General features: G+C 39.3%; 1 protein-coding gene across 1 annotated transcript in view; it reads right to left on the minus strand.

The window, feature by feature from the left end:
• Nucleotides 1-18,246, minus strand: part of LOC140143684 (monocarboxylate transporter 13-like) — a 43,869-nt gene extending 25,623 nt beyond the window's left edge. Inside the window, exon 1 of the mRNA XM_072165500.1 lies at nt 17,947-18,246. Coding sequence (XP_072021601.1) covers nt 17,947-18,079 — 133 coding nt within the window. The 5' untranslated portion in view covers nt 18,080-18,246. The remainder of the gene's footprint in view (nt 1-17,946) is intronic.
• Nucleotides 18,247-18,369: the final 123 nt, after the last annotated feature.

Here is an 18,369-nt window from a genome sequence, read left to right on the forward strand (position 1 = left end):
CACTGCAACAGTCTGACACTCCGCTAGTCGAATCCGAAATACACTGCGCTAGTCCGAATTGGGAAAACACTAGTCCGAAACTGAAAACTACGGCGCTATTCCGAAACTGAAAACTACAGCGCTAGTTCGAATCTGAAAAACACTGCGCTAGTCCGAATCTGAAAAACACTGCACTAGTCCGAATAACAGACCAGCGCAGTGTTTCCCCCAATTCAAATTCAGACTAGCGCAATATTTTTCAAATTCGGACTGGCGCAATGGTTTTCAGTTTCGGACTAACGCAGTGTTTTTTTAGATTCGGGCTAGCGCAGTGTCGGACTGAAGGAGCGTTTTTTCAGATTTGGACTAGTGCAGTGGTTTTCATTTTCGGACTAGCGGCGTGTCGGACTGGCAGAGTGTATTTTAGATTCGGACTAGCGGTGTGTCGGACTGGTCCAGTGCATTTCAGATTCGGACTAGCGGCGTGTCGGACTAGCGGCGTGTCGGACTAACGCCCTGTACCGAGGGGGGCTGGGGACCATGCCACCTCCCCACCCTACTTTTGTCAGTCAGTGGGGGAAAATGCATCCAGTTGGGGAGAATTATGACTCTACCAATTACAACGAGCAAAGTGAGCCGCAAGTTTTTTGAGCAGTCAAGGGAATCAAGACCTGTCTGTAGCCCCACTTTTGAAAACCTGCATCGAAGTGACATAATTGGACTAATTAACATAGCAATAGATGAATACAATTTTTGAATAACTCACCCCAGCACTACAATGCTCACGCAGTAGTATGTATGCATTGAACCATACATGTACATGTCAAAGAAATGCTGATCACTTACACCAAAGGTTAGTATCTTTGAAAAAGCGGTATTGTATTCAATCTTTGATTGTAGACATACACAGGCGATGAGTGCAACCTGCTTGTAGTGCAGCACAAATTGTATTCATCTATTACTATGGTGGTTAATCTGATTATTACATCACTTCGACGGCAAATACATACATTGGAAAAGAGAACAAAAAGTTTTATGTATGGTACTTAAGGGGGTACTGCACCCCTGTCTAATTTTGTGGCTATTTTTGCATTTTTCTCAAAAATTATAGCGCATTGTTGACAAGTAAGTTAATTGTCACCAATGCGCTATAATTTTTGAGTGAAATGCAAAAATAGGCACAAAATTGGCCAGGGGTGTAGTACCCCTGAAAGCTGAGCTTTTACTTACCAGCACCTTTTTCATTATGCTCCCTGTTTGGGTGTTTGTTTTGTACGTCCCCGTTGGTCTTTGGCTGTCCCCCCGTCGTCGCCGTCCCTGTTGTAACACCAGGAATTGAAGGAAGGTTTTTGGGTGGTGTCCTTGCTAATGGCGGATTTCGCATTTGTAGTAGGAAGTTCCGCTCATAAATGATGCGAGTTCCTGGAGGACAGAAAGAAAGAAACTAAAGATTGTCATGAAGTTCAATAAATTAATGTATATTCACTTTCTGATCCTGGTATCAGAATGGAATATAATACAGACTACCCTTTTCACTCGGAGTCCTAAATTATCATTAAATTGAAATTATGCACTTATCATACCACCGAAATTCCTCTACACTGCCTTTGTCATTTCAGTTTGTGTAGAGTATGGGATTCTTAAGTACTAATAGTCATTATTCGCAACAACAATTTCTGAAATTCACTGTGGCCCACTAATTTTGGGGGTGGGGTGGTATTAAAATAAAATTAATAAAATAGGCCTAAACAAAAATTTGTCTCTTTTCATGCAAAGGGTATTTTCAATTTGCTAAAGGGTACCATTAATGTTTAAGTGACAGATAGATGGAGGACTGCACATCCTGTGTAAACTTGTACTACTAAAAGTCAATATTTTCGCGAGAAGATATTTTCGTGATTTTGAAGATTTTGTCAATTGCGCAAGAATTAAATTTTGCGGTTTTGATATTGATACAATAGAAACCTAATGCAAAAGGTTATTTTCGCAAGTTTATATTTTCACCATTTTATGTCCACTCGCGAAATTCGTGAAAATAAAAACCTCGCAAAAATTTCTACTTTTACAGTAATACATTTTCAACATCAGAAAAGCTACTAGAACGTGTCAGGACCCTTTTATAACATACATAAATTTGTCTCTAATAAACGCCCCTCACGAACAATTAGGTAAACCGAGTAAAAAATAAGCGCCCACCCAAAATGACTTTGTTAAGTGCCCTGGGCGCTTATTGGAATGAATACAGCAGTTACTTTTTTTAAGACTAGTGCACCTGCAGCTGTGAGAGTCCTGATGCTCAGAGCACTGGCATGATAGCATTTCTGTTTGACCCCAGATGACCTTGGTGTAATTTTTTTCATGCCCCCCTCATACAAAGGATTCCACCTATCAAGTTTAAGCCCAATAGGACAAAGTTTAAATTTAGCCCCTACATGACCTTTGACCTCAGTTGACCTCAATTTTGTTTTATGCATATATTCCCTCAGTATCAAGGATTGCACCCACCAAGTTTGAACCCGATAGGACAAAGTTTGAAATCCATGACCTTTGACCTCGGATGACCTCCATATAATGTTTTTCATGCTCCCCTCATACAAAGGTTTCGACCCACCAAGTTTGAGCCCGATCGGACAAAGTTTGAAATTTGACCCCTCCGTAATGACCTTATTGACTTAATGACTTTATTTTGGGCATATATTCCCCTCGTATCAAGGATCCCACCCACCAAGTTTGGGCCCGATCGGACAAAGTTTGAAATTTTGACCTTTGACATTGACCTCCAATGACCTTCAAAACCACGCGGTCAATATGCTTTTCCCGGCACCTACCCATGGCGCAAATATCAGAGTGATGCGTCGAAGTGCTGTGAGAGTTACTGATAGCGATGCTATTTGACCCCTGATGACCCCTTTTGAATTTTGTACATGTTCCCGTCATTCTTTTTACTGACCCCATACTGGGCATACTGACCCCATTTGACCTTCGCCCTCGAGTGACCTCGGTTTGATTTTGTTCATGCTCCCGTGATATTAAAATGTAGCCCCTGAATGAGGATGACCTCGATTATATTCTTTACATGTTCCCCTCATATCGAAGATTCCACCCACCAAGTTTGAGCCTGATCGGACAAAAATTGAAATTTGAACCCTCCGTGATGACCTTTGACCTCGGTTGACCGCGATTTTATTTCACGCATATATTCCCCTCGTATCAAGGATTCTACCCACCAAGTTTGAGCCCGATCGGACAAAGTTTGAAATTTGAACCCTCCGTAATGACCTTTGACCTCGATTTTATTTCGGGCATATATTCCTCTTGTATCAAGGATTCCACCCACCAAGTTTGAGCCCGATCGGGCAAAGTTTGAAATTTTACCCCTCCGTAATGACCTTTGACCTCGGGCTGACTGCGATTTTATTTCGGGCATACACAGGGTTCGGTTTTTGCCGGCAAAAACCTGTTTTTGCCGTTGCCAGTGGCAAAAACGGGCAAAACCCTGTTTTTGCCAGTTTTTGCCTGGTTTAAACCGGCAAAAATGAAAAAAATGGCAAAAACTCACATATAGTCACTGAAATATTAAAAGTTAATGCAGAAAGCTCATAAACAGCAGCATACAACTTTTAATGAATCATTCAACATAATTTTTAACTCATCAAGTCCTTAAAATGAAAAAGTTTTGAATCTGATATATGCCACATTTCGGTTAAATGCACTTGAGCAATGAAAACACATGCCTTTAAAATAAAATATGTTACTTATAAAATACAAAATCTGGCCTTGTTACACTCAGGAAATTATTTTTGTAACTTAATAATTTGTTTTGAGATGAAAAACTGAACTATAACCGCTTTTTTAGTTTTTGCCATTTTTGCCGGCAAAAACTGGCAAAAATTGTTTTTGCCAAGCGGTTAAAACCATGGTTAAAACCGCGGTTTTTTCCACCTGTGGCAAAAACCTGCGAACCCTGGGCATACATTCCCCTCGTATCAAGGATTCCACCCACCAAGTTTGGGCCCGATCGGACAAAGTTTGAAATTTTGACCTTTGACCTTGACCTCCGATGACCTTCAAAACCACCTGGTCAACATGCTTTTCCCGATACCTATCCATATCCGAAATATCGGATCGATGCGTCGAAGCGCGGCGAAACGCATAGCCGGACACACAGACAGACAGACTTCGCTGGTTATTTTAGTATAGACCTTTTTCTCAGACGTCACCAATCAATCGATATTGGGGTCCAGAATTGAGTCATCAGCACCCAACGCAAATACCGGCGCCGGCGCGATCAACTTTATGCCACGCTAGGCGTCCTGCGCTGAATTGCCAGCTCGCAGTACGCGTTTAGTTCGCCACGGTGTAAAAAGTAAACAAAATTGTGAAACAAAACAAAGATTTAATTTTAAATAGCATCGCGGTTTTCCGTATCTTTTGTATTTTATGGCATCAAAACAAACTGGAACAATGGTAACTAGTATACAGAGTCCGTTTAAACAAATATTTTATGGAAGCTAAAGTGAAATATGACAAAACAGATGAGAAAATACGCAGTATTTGGTGTTTTTACACCGCGGACACGTGAGAAACGCACGTGTTGTTTGTTTACATCTCAGACCCCAATATCGATTAGGTGACGTCATCAGAAAAAGGTCTATAGTAGACTAGTGCACCTGCTGCTGTGAGAGCCCTGATGCTGTGAGAGCACTGGTTGACCTCTATTTTGTTTTGCGCATATATTCCCCTCGTATCAAGGATTCCACGCACCAACTTTGAGCCCGATAGGACAAAGTTTGAAATCCATGACCTTTGACCTTTAACCTCGGATGACCTCCATATAATGTTTTTCATGCTCCCCTCGTACGAAGGATTCGACCCACCAAGTTTGAGCCCGATCGGACAAAGTTTGAAATTTGACCCCTCCGTAATGACCTTTGACCTCGATCGACCTCGATTTTATTTCGGGCATATATTCCCCTCGTATCAAGGATCCCACCCACCAAGTTTGGGCCCGATCGGACAAAGTTTGAAATTTTGACCTTTGACCTTGACCTCCGATGACCTTCAAAACCACATGGTCAACATGCTTTTCCCAATACCTATCCATATCCGAAATTTCGCTCGATCGTCCTAGCGGCGGCGAAACGCATAGCCGGACAGACAGACAGACAGAGACCGCTTATTATTTTAGTAGTACTAGTGCACCTGCAGCTGTGAGAGCCCTGGCATGATAGCGATACTGTTTGACCCCAGATGACCTTTGACCTCGGAAGGATTCCACCTATCAAGTTTAAGCCCAATAGGGCAAAGTTTAAATTTAGCCCCTACATGACCTTTGACCTCGGTTGACCTCAATTTTGTTTTATGCATATATTCCCCTCAGTATCAAGGATTCCACCCACCAAATTTGAGCCCGATAGGACAAAGTTTGAAATCCATGACCTTTGACCTTTAACCTTGGATGACCTCCATATAATGTTTTCATGCTCCCCTCATACGAAGGTTTCGACCCACCAAGTTTGAGCCCGATCGGACAAAGTTTGAAATTTGACCCCTCCGTAATGACCTTTGACCTCGATTTTATTTCGGGCATATATTCCCCTCGTATCAAGGATCCCACCCACCAAGTTTGGGCACGATCGGACAAAGTTTGAAATTTTGACCTTTGACCTTGACCTCCGATGACATTCGAAACTACCCGGTAAACATTGCCTGCCCGGTTCCCATCTATGGCTGCAATATCGGAACGATGCGTCGAAGCGCGGCGAAACGTATAGCCGGACAGACACACAGACGGACAGACAGAGCTTATGATTATTATAGTACTAGTGCACCTGCGGCTGTGAGAGCCCTTAGCCCCTACATGACCTTTGACCGCGGTTGACCTCAATTTTGTTTTGCGCATATATTCCCCTCATCAGGGTTCCCGTTAAGGGGCGCAACACTAAATAAGCGTCCCATAGGATAACGTGTGATTTTGGCCTACTTGAAAGCCATTCCTGGCGTCCCTGCAATACTTGGCAAAATAAATTTGGTATCAAATTAAAGCTCTGTTTCTGTAGATTCCAAAACTTTTGTCGGCATATATTGATGACCGTTGACTTTTTTCGCTATTTCGCGGTGCAAAAAATATGGCCTAAAAATATACTAAATTCACAACTCACATTTCAAAATCGGAAGTTGTCTTCATCCGCCACAGAGGATTGCTTTTGAGATAAAATGTCCGTTTTTTTCTGCATGTTATCATTGAAGACACTTGTCAATTCATATGAGCTGATATTGAGTGATTTATAGTGAACATGACGGTAGCCACCGTCGCTAACACCCTTTCCCCACTCTGCGCTCTTTTAGTCGACTTTCCGTCATGCTAAGAATGCGTAGTGATTTAGTGTTGCGCCCCTTATAAGGATTTAAAAGTTTTCAAAATCCACATTTGTCACTTATTAATTAAATTAGAGAAAATTTGTAGCTCAACACCGAAAATTTCATGTCTCTGCGACATTTCGTTCAAGAGATATGTTGTTTTAAAGATCAGAGCCGAAACGCGGAAAATCGAATATTTCGACTTTTCCTCCAATATGCGAGAGTTTGCACAAAACTCACTAAAACTAGTGACAGACAACAATTGAAGCACGTCTTTGAACCAAGTTTAATTTCTTTTCTAGATTATCTGTCTTGCCATTTTGTTTTGGAAAGCACTTGTTAATAAGTGTGAAGTACAAACCCCCCCTGTTTCAGTAGTAACAATTATGATCTTTTTGCATAGGCCTACTGAATATGCAGCAAAACGGCTTCGTGCAGATTAACAATGCCTATTAACTTTAAAACCCATTTTTGAGCCTTTTTGAAGATTTTTGGATACAATTTCTAGACTTTGCAGGCGCCTGCTCGCCAATAAAGCATTTTTCCCAATTATAATTCATCAGGGTGACTTTTCGTAATTCTTGTTTATCATCATGATTGAAATAGAACACATTTCATGACGCGCATTTCTTATTTTACGCGAAGAATGTAAAAAGAACGCGTTCATAATGACGGCCGTTACAAGGGGCGCAACACTAAATAAGCGTCCCATAGGATAACGTGTGATTTTGGCCTACTTGAGCGCCATTCCTGGCGTCCCTGCAATACTTGGCAAAATAAATTTGGTATCAAATTAAAGCTCTGTTTCTGTAGATTCCAAAACTTTTGTCGGCATATATTGATGACCGTTGACTTTTTTCGCTATTTCGCGGTGCAAAAAATATGGCCTAAAAATATACTAAATTCACAACTCACATTTCAAAATCGGAAGTTGTCTTCATCCGCCACAGAGGATTGCTTTTGAGATAAAATGTCCGGTTTTTTCTGCATGTTATCATTGAAGACACTTGTCGAATTCATATGAGCTGATATTGAGTGATTTAAAGTGAACATGTCGGTAGATATGGTCGCTACAATCTCATACTCACTATGGACTATATTAGCGAATTTCGTTCTTACATAAAATGCGAGTGATTTAGTGTTAAGCCCCTTATAAGGATTTAAAAGTTTTCAAAATCCACATTTGTCACTTATTAATTAAATTAGAGAAAATTTGTAGCTCAACACCGAAAATTTCATGTCTCTGCGACATTTCGTTCAAGAGATATGTTGTTTTAAAGATCAGTGCCGAAACGCGGAATCGAATATTTCGACTTTTCCTCCAATATGCGAGAGTTTGCACAAAACTCACTAAAACTAGTGACAGACAACAATTGAAGCACGTCTTTGAACCAAGTTTAATTTCTTTTCTAGATTATCTGTCTTGCCATTTTGTTTTGGAAAGCACTTGTTAATAAGTGTGAAGTACAAACACCCCCCTGTTTCAGTAGTAACAATTATGATCTTTTTGCATAGGCCTACTGAATATGCAGCAAAACGGCTTCGTGCAGATTAACAATGCCTATTAACTTTAAAACACGTTTTTGAGCCTTTTTGAAGATTTTGGATACAATTTCTAGACTTTGCAGGCGCCTGCTCGCCAATAAAGCATTTTTCCCAATTATAATTCATCAGGGTGACTTTTCGTAATTCTTGTTTATCATCACGATTGAAATAGAACACATTTCATGACGCGCATTTCTTATTTTACGCGAAGAATGTAAAAAGAACGCGTTCATAATGACGGCCGTTACAAGGGGGGCGCAACACTAAATAAGCCTCCCATATGACAACCTGTGTTTTTGGCCTACTACGAGCGCCATTCCTGGCGTCCCTGCAATACTTGGCAAAATAAATTTGGTATCAAATTAAAGCTCTGTTTCAGTAGACGGCAAAACTTTTGTCGGCATATATTGATGACCGTTGACTTTTTTCGCTATTTCGCGGTGCAAAAAATATGGCCTAAAAATATACTAAATTCACAACTCACATTTCAAAATCGGAAGTTGTCTTCATCCGGCACAGAGGATTGCTTTTGAGATAAAATGTCCGGTTTTTTCTGCATGTTATCATTGAAGACACTTGTCGAATTCATATGAGCTGATATTGAGTGATTTAAAGTGAACATGTCGGTAGATATGGTCGCTACAATCTCATACTCACTATGGACTATATTAGCCGAATTTCGTTCTTACATAAAATGCGTAGTGATTTAGTGTTAAGCCTCTTATAGGATTTAAAAGTTTTCAAAATCCACATTTGTCACTTATTAATTAAATTAGAGAAAATTTGTAGCTCAACACCGAAAATTTCATGTCTCTGCGACATTTCGTTCAAGAGATATGTTGTTTTAAAGATCAGTGCCGAAACGCGGAAAATCGAATATTTCGACTTTTCCTCCAATATGCGAGAGTTTGCACAAAACTCACTAAAACTAGTGACAGACAACAATTGAAGCACGTCTTTGAACCAAGTTTAATTTCTTTTCTAGATTATCTGTCTTGCCATTTTGTTTTGGAAAGCACTTGTTAATAAGTGTGAAGTACAAACACCCCCCTGTTTCAGTAGTAACAATTATGATCTTTTGCATAGGCCTACTGAATATGCAGCAAAAGCGGCTTCGTGCAGATTAACAATGCCTATTAACTTTAAAACCCATTTTTGAGCCTTTTTGAAGATTTTTGGATACAATTTCTAGACTTTGCAGGCGCCTGCTCGGCCAATAAAGCATTTTTCCCAATTATAATTCATCAGGGTGACTTTTCGTAATTCTTGTTTATCATCATGATTGAAATAGAACACATTTCATGACGCGCATTTCTTATTTTACGCTAAGAATGTAAAAAGAACGCGTTCATAATGACGGCCGTTACAAGGGGGGCGCAACACTAAATAAGCGTCCCATAGGATAACGTGTGATTTTGGCCTACTTCGGCGCCATTCCTGGCGTCCCTGCAATACTTGGCAAAATAAATTTGGTATCAAATTAAAGCTCTGTTTCTGTAGATTCCAAAACTTTTGTCGGCATATATTGATGACCGTTGACTTTTTTCGCTATTTCGCGGTGCAAAAAAAATATGGCCTAAAAATATACTAAATTCACAACTCACATTTCAAAATCGGAAGTTGTCTTCATCCGCCACAGAGGATTGCTTTTGAGATAAAATGTCCGTTTTTTCTGCATGTTATCATTGAAGACACTTGTCGAATTCATATGAGCTGATATTGAGTGATTTAAAGTGAACATGTCGGTAGATATGGTCGCTACAATCTCATACTCACTATGGACTATATTAGCAATTTCGTTCTTACATAAAATGCGTAGTGATTTAGTGTTGCGCCCCTTATAAGGATTTAAAAGTTTTCAAAATCCACATTTGTCACTTATTAATTAAATTAGAGAAAATTTGTAGCTCAACACCGAAAATTTCATGTCTCTCATGACATTTCGCTCAAGAGATATGTTGTTTTAAAGATCAGTGCCGAAACGCGGAAAATCGAATATTTCGACTTTTCCTCCAATATGCTTGAGAGTTTGCACAAAACTCACTAAAACTAGTGACAGACAACAATTGAAGCACGCCTTTGAACCAAGTTTAATTTCTGTTCTAGTTTTATCTGTCTTGCCATTTTGTTTTGGAAAGCACTTGTTAATAAGTGTGAAGTACAAACCCCCCCTGTTTCAGTAGTAACAATTATGATCTTTTTGCATAGGCCTACTGAATATGCAGCAAAACGGCTTCATGCAGATTAACAATGCCTATTAACTTTAAAACCCATTTTTGAGCCTTTTTGAAGATTTTTGGATACAATTTCTAGACTTTGCAGGCGCCTGCTCGGCCAATAAAGCATTTTTCCCAATTATAATTCATCAGGGTGACTTTTCGTAATTCTTGTTTATCATCATGATTGAAATAGAACACATTTCATGACGCGCATTTCTTATTTTACGCTGAAGAATGTAAAAAGAACGCTGCTCATAATGACGCCCCGTTACAAGGGGGCGCAACACTAAATAAGCGTCCCATAGGATAACGTGTGATTTTAGTCTAATTCGAGCGCCATTCCTGGCGTCCCTGCAATACTTGGCAAAATAAATTTGGTATCAAATTAAAGCTCTGTTTCTGTAGATTCAAAACTTTTGTCGGCATATATTGATGACCGTTGACTTTTTTTCGCTATTTCAAGGTGCAAAAAATATGGCCTAAAATATACTAAATTCACAACTCACATTTCAAAATCGGAAGTTGTCTTCATCCGCCACAGAGGATTGCTTTTGAGATAAAATGTCCGGTTTTTTCTGCATGTTATCATTGAAGACACTTGTCGAATTCATATGAGCTGATATTGAGTGATTTAAAGTGAACATGTCGGTAGATATGGTCGCTACAATCTCATACTCTCTATGGACTATATTAGCCTAATTTCGTTCTTACATAAAATGCGTAGTGATTTAGTGTTGCGCCCCCTTATAAGGATTTAAAAGTTTTCAAAATCCACATTTGTCACTTATTAATTAAATTAGAGAAAATTTGTAGCTCAACACCGAAAATTTCATGTCTCTGCGACATTTCGTTCAAGAGATATGTTGTTTTAAAGATCAGAGCAAACGCGGAAAATCGAATATTTCGACTTTTCCTCCAATATGCGAGAGTTTGCACAAAACTCACTAAAACTAGTGACAGACAACAATTGAAGCACGTCTTTGAACCAAGTTTAATTTCTTTTCTAGATTATCTGTCTTGCCATTTTGTTTTGGAAAGCACTTGTTAATAAGTGTGAAGTACAAACACCCCCCCCCCCTGTTTCAGTAGTAACAATTATGATCTTTTTGCATAGGCCTACTGAATATGCAGCAAAACGGCTTCGTGCAGATTAACAATGCCTATTAACTTTAAAACCCATTTTTGAGCCTTTTTGAAGATTTTTGGATACAATTTCTAGACTTTGCAGGCGCCTGCTCGGCCAATAAAGCATTTTTCCCAATTATAATTCATCAGGGTGACTTTTCGTAATTCTTGTTTATCATCATGATTGAAATAGAACACATTTCATGACGCGCATTTCTTATTTTACGCTTGAAGAATGTAAAAAGAACGCGTTCATAATGACGCCGTTACAAGGGGCAACACTAAATAAGCGTCCCATAGGATAACGTGTGATTTTGGCCTACTTCGAGCGCCATTCCTGGCGTCCCTGCAATACTTGGCAAAATAAATTTGGTATCAAATTAAAGCTCTGTTTCTGTAGATTCCAAAACTTTTGTCGGCATATATTGATGACCGTTGACTTTTTTTTCGCTTTTTCGCGGTGCAAAAAATATGGCCTAAAAATATACTAAATTCACCACTCACATTTCAAAATCGGAAGTTGTCTTCATCCGCCACAGAGAATTGCTTTTGAGATAAAATGTCCGGTTTTTTCTGCATGTTATCATTGAAGACACTTGTCAATTCATATGAGCTGATATTGAGTGATTTAAAGTGAACATGTCGGTAGATATGGTCGCTACAATCTCATACTCACTATGGACTATATTAGCAATTTCGTTCTTACATAAAATGCGTAGTGATTTAGTGTTGCGCCTTTATAGGATTTAAAAGTTTTCAAAATCCACATTTGTCACTTATTAATTAAATTAGAGAAAATTTGTAGCTCAACACCGAAAATTTCATGTCTCTGCGACATTTCTTTCAAGAGATATGTTGTTTTAAAGATCAGAGTCAAACGCTGAAAATCGAATATTTCGACTTTTCCTCCAATATGCTAGAGTTTGCACAAAACTCACTAAAACTAGTGACAGACAACAATTGAAGCACGCCTTTGAACCAAGTTTAATTTCTTTTCTAGATTATCTGTCTTGCCATTTTGTTTTGGAAAGCACTTGTTAATAAGTGTGAAGTACAAACACCCCCCCCCCCTGTTTCAGTAGTAACAATTATGATCTTTTTGCATAGGCCTACTGAATATGCAGCAAAATGGCTTCGTGCAGATTAACAATGCCTATTAACTTTAAAACCCATTTTTGAGCCTTTTTTTTTTTTTTTTGATACAATTTCTAGACTTTGCAGGCGCCTGCTCGGCCAATAAAGCATTTTTCCCAATTATAATTCATCAAGGTGACTTTTCGTAATTCTTGTTTATCATCATGATTGAAAAAGAACACATTTCATGACGCGCATTTCTTATTTTACGCGCAGAATGTAAAAAGAACGCGCTCATAATGACGGCCGTGACAAGGGGGGCGCAACACTAAATAAGCGTCCCATAGGATAACGTGTGATTTTGGCCTACTTGAGCGCCATTCCTGGCGCCCCTGCAATACTTGGCAAAATAAATTTGGTATCAAATTAAAGCTCTGTTTCTGTAGATTCCAAAACTTTTGTCGGCATATATTGATGACTGTTGACTTTTTTCGCTATTTCGCGGTGCAAAAAATATGGCCTAAAAATATACTAAATTCACAACTCACATTTCAAAATCGGAAGTTGTCTTCTTCATCCGCCACAGAGGATTGCTTTTGAGATAAAATGTCCGGTTTTTTCTGCATGTTATCATTGAAGACACTTGTCGAATTCATATGAGCTGATATTGAGTGATTTAAAGTGAACATGTCGGTAGATATGGTCGCTACAATCTCATACTCACTATGGACTATATTAGCCGAATTTCGTTCTTACATAAAATGCGTAGTGATTTAGTGTTGCGCCCCTTAAGGTTTTAAAATGTGCGTCCGTAATGACGCAAGTTTGCTGACGAGGTTGCAAAAACTTGCGTCCAGACAGATTTTTGTGCGTCCATCTGAAATTCACGATTATGACGATACACACGTACCCCGGGTCTACACCTCATCAAATGTTGATTGTTAAAAAAATAAAAGTGCATTTTCGCCGTGATATTCCATCTCCATTCGCTATGATAATTTTTCTCATTTCTGTGTCAGTTTTGGTCCGAAACGTGGTCAAAAACAGGTGCAAAAACATGAGCAAAGTCTGTCAATCTTGAGCAATTTTCGTTCGTACTTTCACTTCCGCATTTTCTATTTTTAAATTAACGGGTTGTTGATGCTACAAAAACTAAAACACGCGCTGCCACAAATAATACGAAAAAGGGTTATCATTTGGATTTTGTCTTTAAAATTACTTTTATTCATCGTAACAATAATACTAATTAAAGGAAACCTAGATTATTTATGAGAAAATAAACTTAAAATATTAAAAATTGAATATTGTCAGGTTGTGATAAATAATTAAATAAACACCGCACGCTAGCGGCACGTGCTTGCTTGTAAACAAATCACTCGGGACTTCCCCAGGCCATGTGATCAAACAGCTGTACAGCGATCGTTCGGAAAGCATGCAAAAAGTGCACGATTTCCTGACGTTGCATTTACAAATATTGCAGAATTTACTTCAATTCTCAGCAGGTGGGTCAAAATTTTGGGGCTTTTATTATCTTAAAAATATAAAAGAATAAAATTTCTTATTTTTATCATCAATTAATGATAAAATTTCGAAGTTTTGTCTGCGTCCAAATGCATGTGACATGGACGCAAAATACTTGATTAGCCATGTGAATTTGCGTCCAAATTTGTAAAATACGCGTCTGGACGCAATGACGCACACTAACGGGAAGCCTGCCCCTCATACGACGGATTCCACCTATCAAGTTTAAGCCCAATAGGGCAAAGTTTAAATTTAGCCCCTACATGACCTTTGACCTCGTTTGACCTCAATTTTGTTTTGCCCATATATTCCCCTCGCATCAAGGATTCCACCCACCAATTTTGAGCCCGATAGGACAAAGTTTGAAATCCATGACCTTTGACCTTTGACCTCAGATGACCTCCATATAATGTTTTTCATGCTCCCCTCGTGCGAAGGTTTCGACCCACCAAGTTTGAGCCCGATCGGACAAAGTTTGAAATTTGACCCCTCCGTAATGACCTTTGACCTCGGTTGACCTCGATTTTATTTCGCGCATTATATTCCCCTCGTATCAAGGATGCCACCCACCAAATTTGGGCCCGATCGGACAAAGTTTGAAATTTTGACCTTTGACCTTGACCTCCGATGACCCTCAAAACCACATGGCCAACATGCTTTCCCCAATACCTACCTATATCCAAAATTTCAGCACGATGCGTCGAAGTGCGGCTTTGCTATCCAGTTGGGGTATTTTCCCCCTAGATGACCTTTGACCTCGAGGGGCCCTTCAAAACCACCGGTTAACTTGCTTTTCCCGTCACCTATCCATATCCGAAATTTCGGCTCGATGCGTCGAAGCGCTGCGGAACGCATAGCCGGACAGACAGACAGACAGATACACAGATAGAGACCGCTTATTATTTTATTAGTATAGACTAGTGCACCTGCGGCTATGAGAGCTCAGATGCTGTGAGAGCACTGGCATGATAGCGATACTGTTTGACCCCAGATGACCTTTGAACTTGGATGACCTTGGTGCAATTTTTTTCATGCTCCCCTCCGTCATACGAAGGATTCCACCTATCAAGTTTAAGCCCAATATGGCAAAGTTTAAATTTAGCCCCTACATGACCTTTGACCTCGGTTGACCTCGATTTTATTTCGCGCATTATATTCCCCTCCTATCAAGGATCCCACCCACCAAGTTTGGGCCCGATAGGACAAAGTTTGAAATTTTGACCTTTGACCTTGACCTCCGATGACCTTTAAAACCACATGGGCAACATGCTTTTCCCGATACCTATCCATATCCGAAATTTCGGCTCGATGCGTCGAAGCGCGGCGAAACACATAGCCGGACAGACAGACAGACAGATAGACAGAGACCGCTTATTATTTTAGTAGTATAGACTAGTGCACCTGCGGCTGTGAGAGCCCCGATGCTGTGAGAGCACTGGCATGATAGCGATACTGTTTAACCCCAGATGACCTTTGACCTCTGATGGAATCGGTGTAATTTTTTTCATGCTCCCCTCATACGAAGGATTCCACCTATCAAGTTTAATCCCAATAGGGCAAAGTTTAAATTTAGCCCCTTCATGACCTTTGACCTCGGTTGACCTCAATTTTGTTTTATGCATATATTCCCTCAGTATCAAGGATTCCACTCACCAAGTTTGAGCCCGAAAGGACAAAGTTTGAAATCCATGACCTTTGACCTCGGATGACCTCCATATAATGTTTTTCATGCTCCCCTCATACGAAGGTTTCGACCCACCAAGTTTGAGCCCGATCGGGCAAAGTTTGAAATTTGACCCCTCCGTAATGACCTTTGACCTTGGTTGACCTCGATTTTATTTCGCGCATTACATTCCTCTCCTATCAAGGATTCCACCCACCAAGTTTGGGCCCGATCGGACAAAGTTTGAAATTTTGACCTTTGACCTTGACCTCCGATGACCTTCAAAACCACATGGCCAACATGCTTTTCCCAATACCTATCTATATCCCAAATTTCAGCACGATGCGTCGAAGTGCGGCGAAACGCATAGCCGGACAGACAGACAGACAGATAGATAGATAGACAGATAGACAGATAGAGACCGCTTATTATTTTATTAGTATAGATAGATAGATGTTTATTTAAGGGGGTACTACACCCCTGACCAATTTTGTGCCTATTTTTGCATTTTTCTCAAAAATTATAGCGCATTGGTGACAAGTAAGATATATATATTATACTGGCAAGGACTACAACTACTGCACTGCAAATTCAGCAACTCAAGGCAAGTATAGTTATTGTTTTATTAATCAAATATTGGGTTTCCCTCATATTTGACTGTAACTCCACAACTGTATCTGTGCTGAAATAAAATTTCCAGTACAAGTTGTAGTTCTTCTTATGTACATATCTTACTTGTCCCCAATGCGCTATAATTTTTGAGAAAAATGCAAAAATAGGCACAAGATTGGCCAGGGGTGTAGTACCCCCTTAAGCACTAGACAATATTTTAAGTTTCAAAATGATACCAAAATTATATAAATAACATCAATACTTTTCAAGATATGAATATAATTTTGTAAATTTAATTCCTTGATATTTTCGGCAAATTGCTATTAGTAATGGGCTAATTAATTTCCCGCCTTCCCCAGCAGGTTTTTTGTATTACTATAAATACTATGTATTTTAATTATTATTTCATTTGGATCAAGAATAACAAAATTAAAATTTGATGGAAATCGTACATTATGGCTTTTAATAATAATTTTGATGAAATATTTTTTCAGAGCTTTCATTAAATGAAATACTAGTGTTGTCAACCCCTTGGCATGTATCCAGGCCCAGTTCACTGACACGCCAACAAAACAAAATGTAAACAAAACATCACGTGATATATACCATGGCATGCATGACGCAACCAGGGGCCTTCCCAGGGACTTTCTCAGTTGACCAACATTTATTGATTTAATTAATTTCGACCTGATAACATTGTACTTTTAATATCACAACCCTCGGAATTTAGATTACCAATACTATGTGTATTGTGCTGCTTGTACCAGAGAAGATGTAATAAAGAGGAGGGTCAACGGAATTATATCCTTGAGATAATCCCGTAGGTAATCCTGTCGCATCTATTCATAGTCCTTTATTCTCAAGTAGTTAGACATCCACTTGAAATATCCTATGATGTTATGTGTGTGACCGCCCATGGTTGACCAATTTTCACTTCAGAATTGAAAATATTTCCAATGTTTCTATAGAGAATTTGTTAAAAAATATGAAACGCGTGTGTTAAGGGCCTGCTGCTTGGATGGGATACCACATGTGGATAATACAAGAAAGAAATCAAGTGCTGTAAAATTTCCCCCCAAATCCACCGTTTTTTGTAAATATATAAATTTCTAAAGAAGAAATTTTTAGGATTTTTTAGAGAGGTGATGATTGTTGATCATTTCTATTTTATTATTTTATGTATTTTCCTGTCATTTCCTGCCAACCTAATAAAGATATTCTGATAATTGATAACATTCTTTATCATAAATAATAGAGTCTGAAAGTGGCAACAAGTAGCAAAAGTTATAATTTGCCATGGAACTTCAGTCATATTTTATCTGAAATCTGACAAGATGACAGGGTCTGCATGCATGGTGTGTATGGCATGATGACATGCACACACTGACCTATCCCTAAAAGCAGTTAGCTGCAACTTGTGTATCACACCCATCCCGGGTTCAAACCCTATTGTGGTATTCTATTGTAAAGCAGCTAAATAGGGTGATTCATCATTTAGTTTGAGTGAGCGGTCTCACACATATTTTGTTTGAGGATAGCTTGATCAACCTCCTCTTTATTACATCTTCTCTGCTTGTACAAAGCTGTTGAAATTCACACGAAGTCGCAAAATAATTCTGCAATGGAAGTCGCGAAACTCTGCACGTCACGCACGTGGAATTTAAATTCACATATAAATTCAATGCAGTGACGCAGCAAGACTGATGCATGAAAGAAAGTCAAATGTTGCATCTTATACGACATCAAATCCAACATTCTATCTGCTTTATCGTTTATTTAACAATTTAGCTTGCTAATGAACAGATATTTAACTTCTTAGGTAGTATTTTAAGAATAAATCTGGCCTACCTCCTGGTGTAGTGCCGAAACAGGTGCCCCCTGGCGTTGTACTGTAATCATCAGGCAGTTCGTTTACTACGACCCTTCTTGATGGAATTTCACGACTAGTGCTCAATTGTCGCTCTGTTTCTGGACCCGACATAATGCAGAAAAGTATAAATAATGCTTTTACGGTGGAAGTAACGTGAAAGGTGCATGGATTGAGGACAAAAATGAGTAATTATTCAGCTAGCGAAAATGTTCCTGGTCTTATCACGTCACGGGACGAACGGAGGGAAGGCAACAGCAGTAATGAGATGCACGACGTCACAGCTAATATACGAACATACACAAGTTCACGTGTCTACCATAAATACCTTGTTGTGTTTGTTAGTATTTAGTTCATGCACTAATTGATTGGTGACGACAGGTGGATTTTTAAAAGGATGTGAA

The sequence above is a fragment of the Amphiura filiformis genome, unplaced genomic scaffold (genome assembly GCF_039555335.1).
Source record: "Amphiura filiformis unplaced genomic scaffold, Afil_fr2py scaffold_25, whole genome shotgun sequence".
Taxonomy (NCBI): Eukaryota; Metazoa; Echinodermata; class Ophiuroidea; order Amphilepidida; family Amphiuridae; genus Amphiura; species Amphiura filiformis.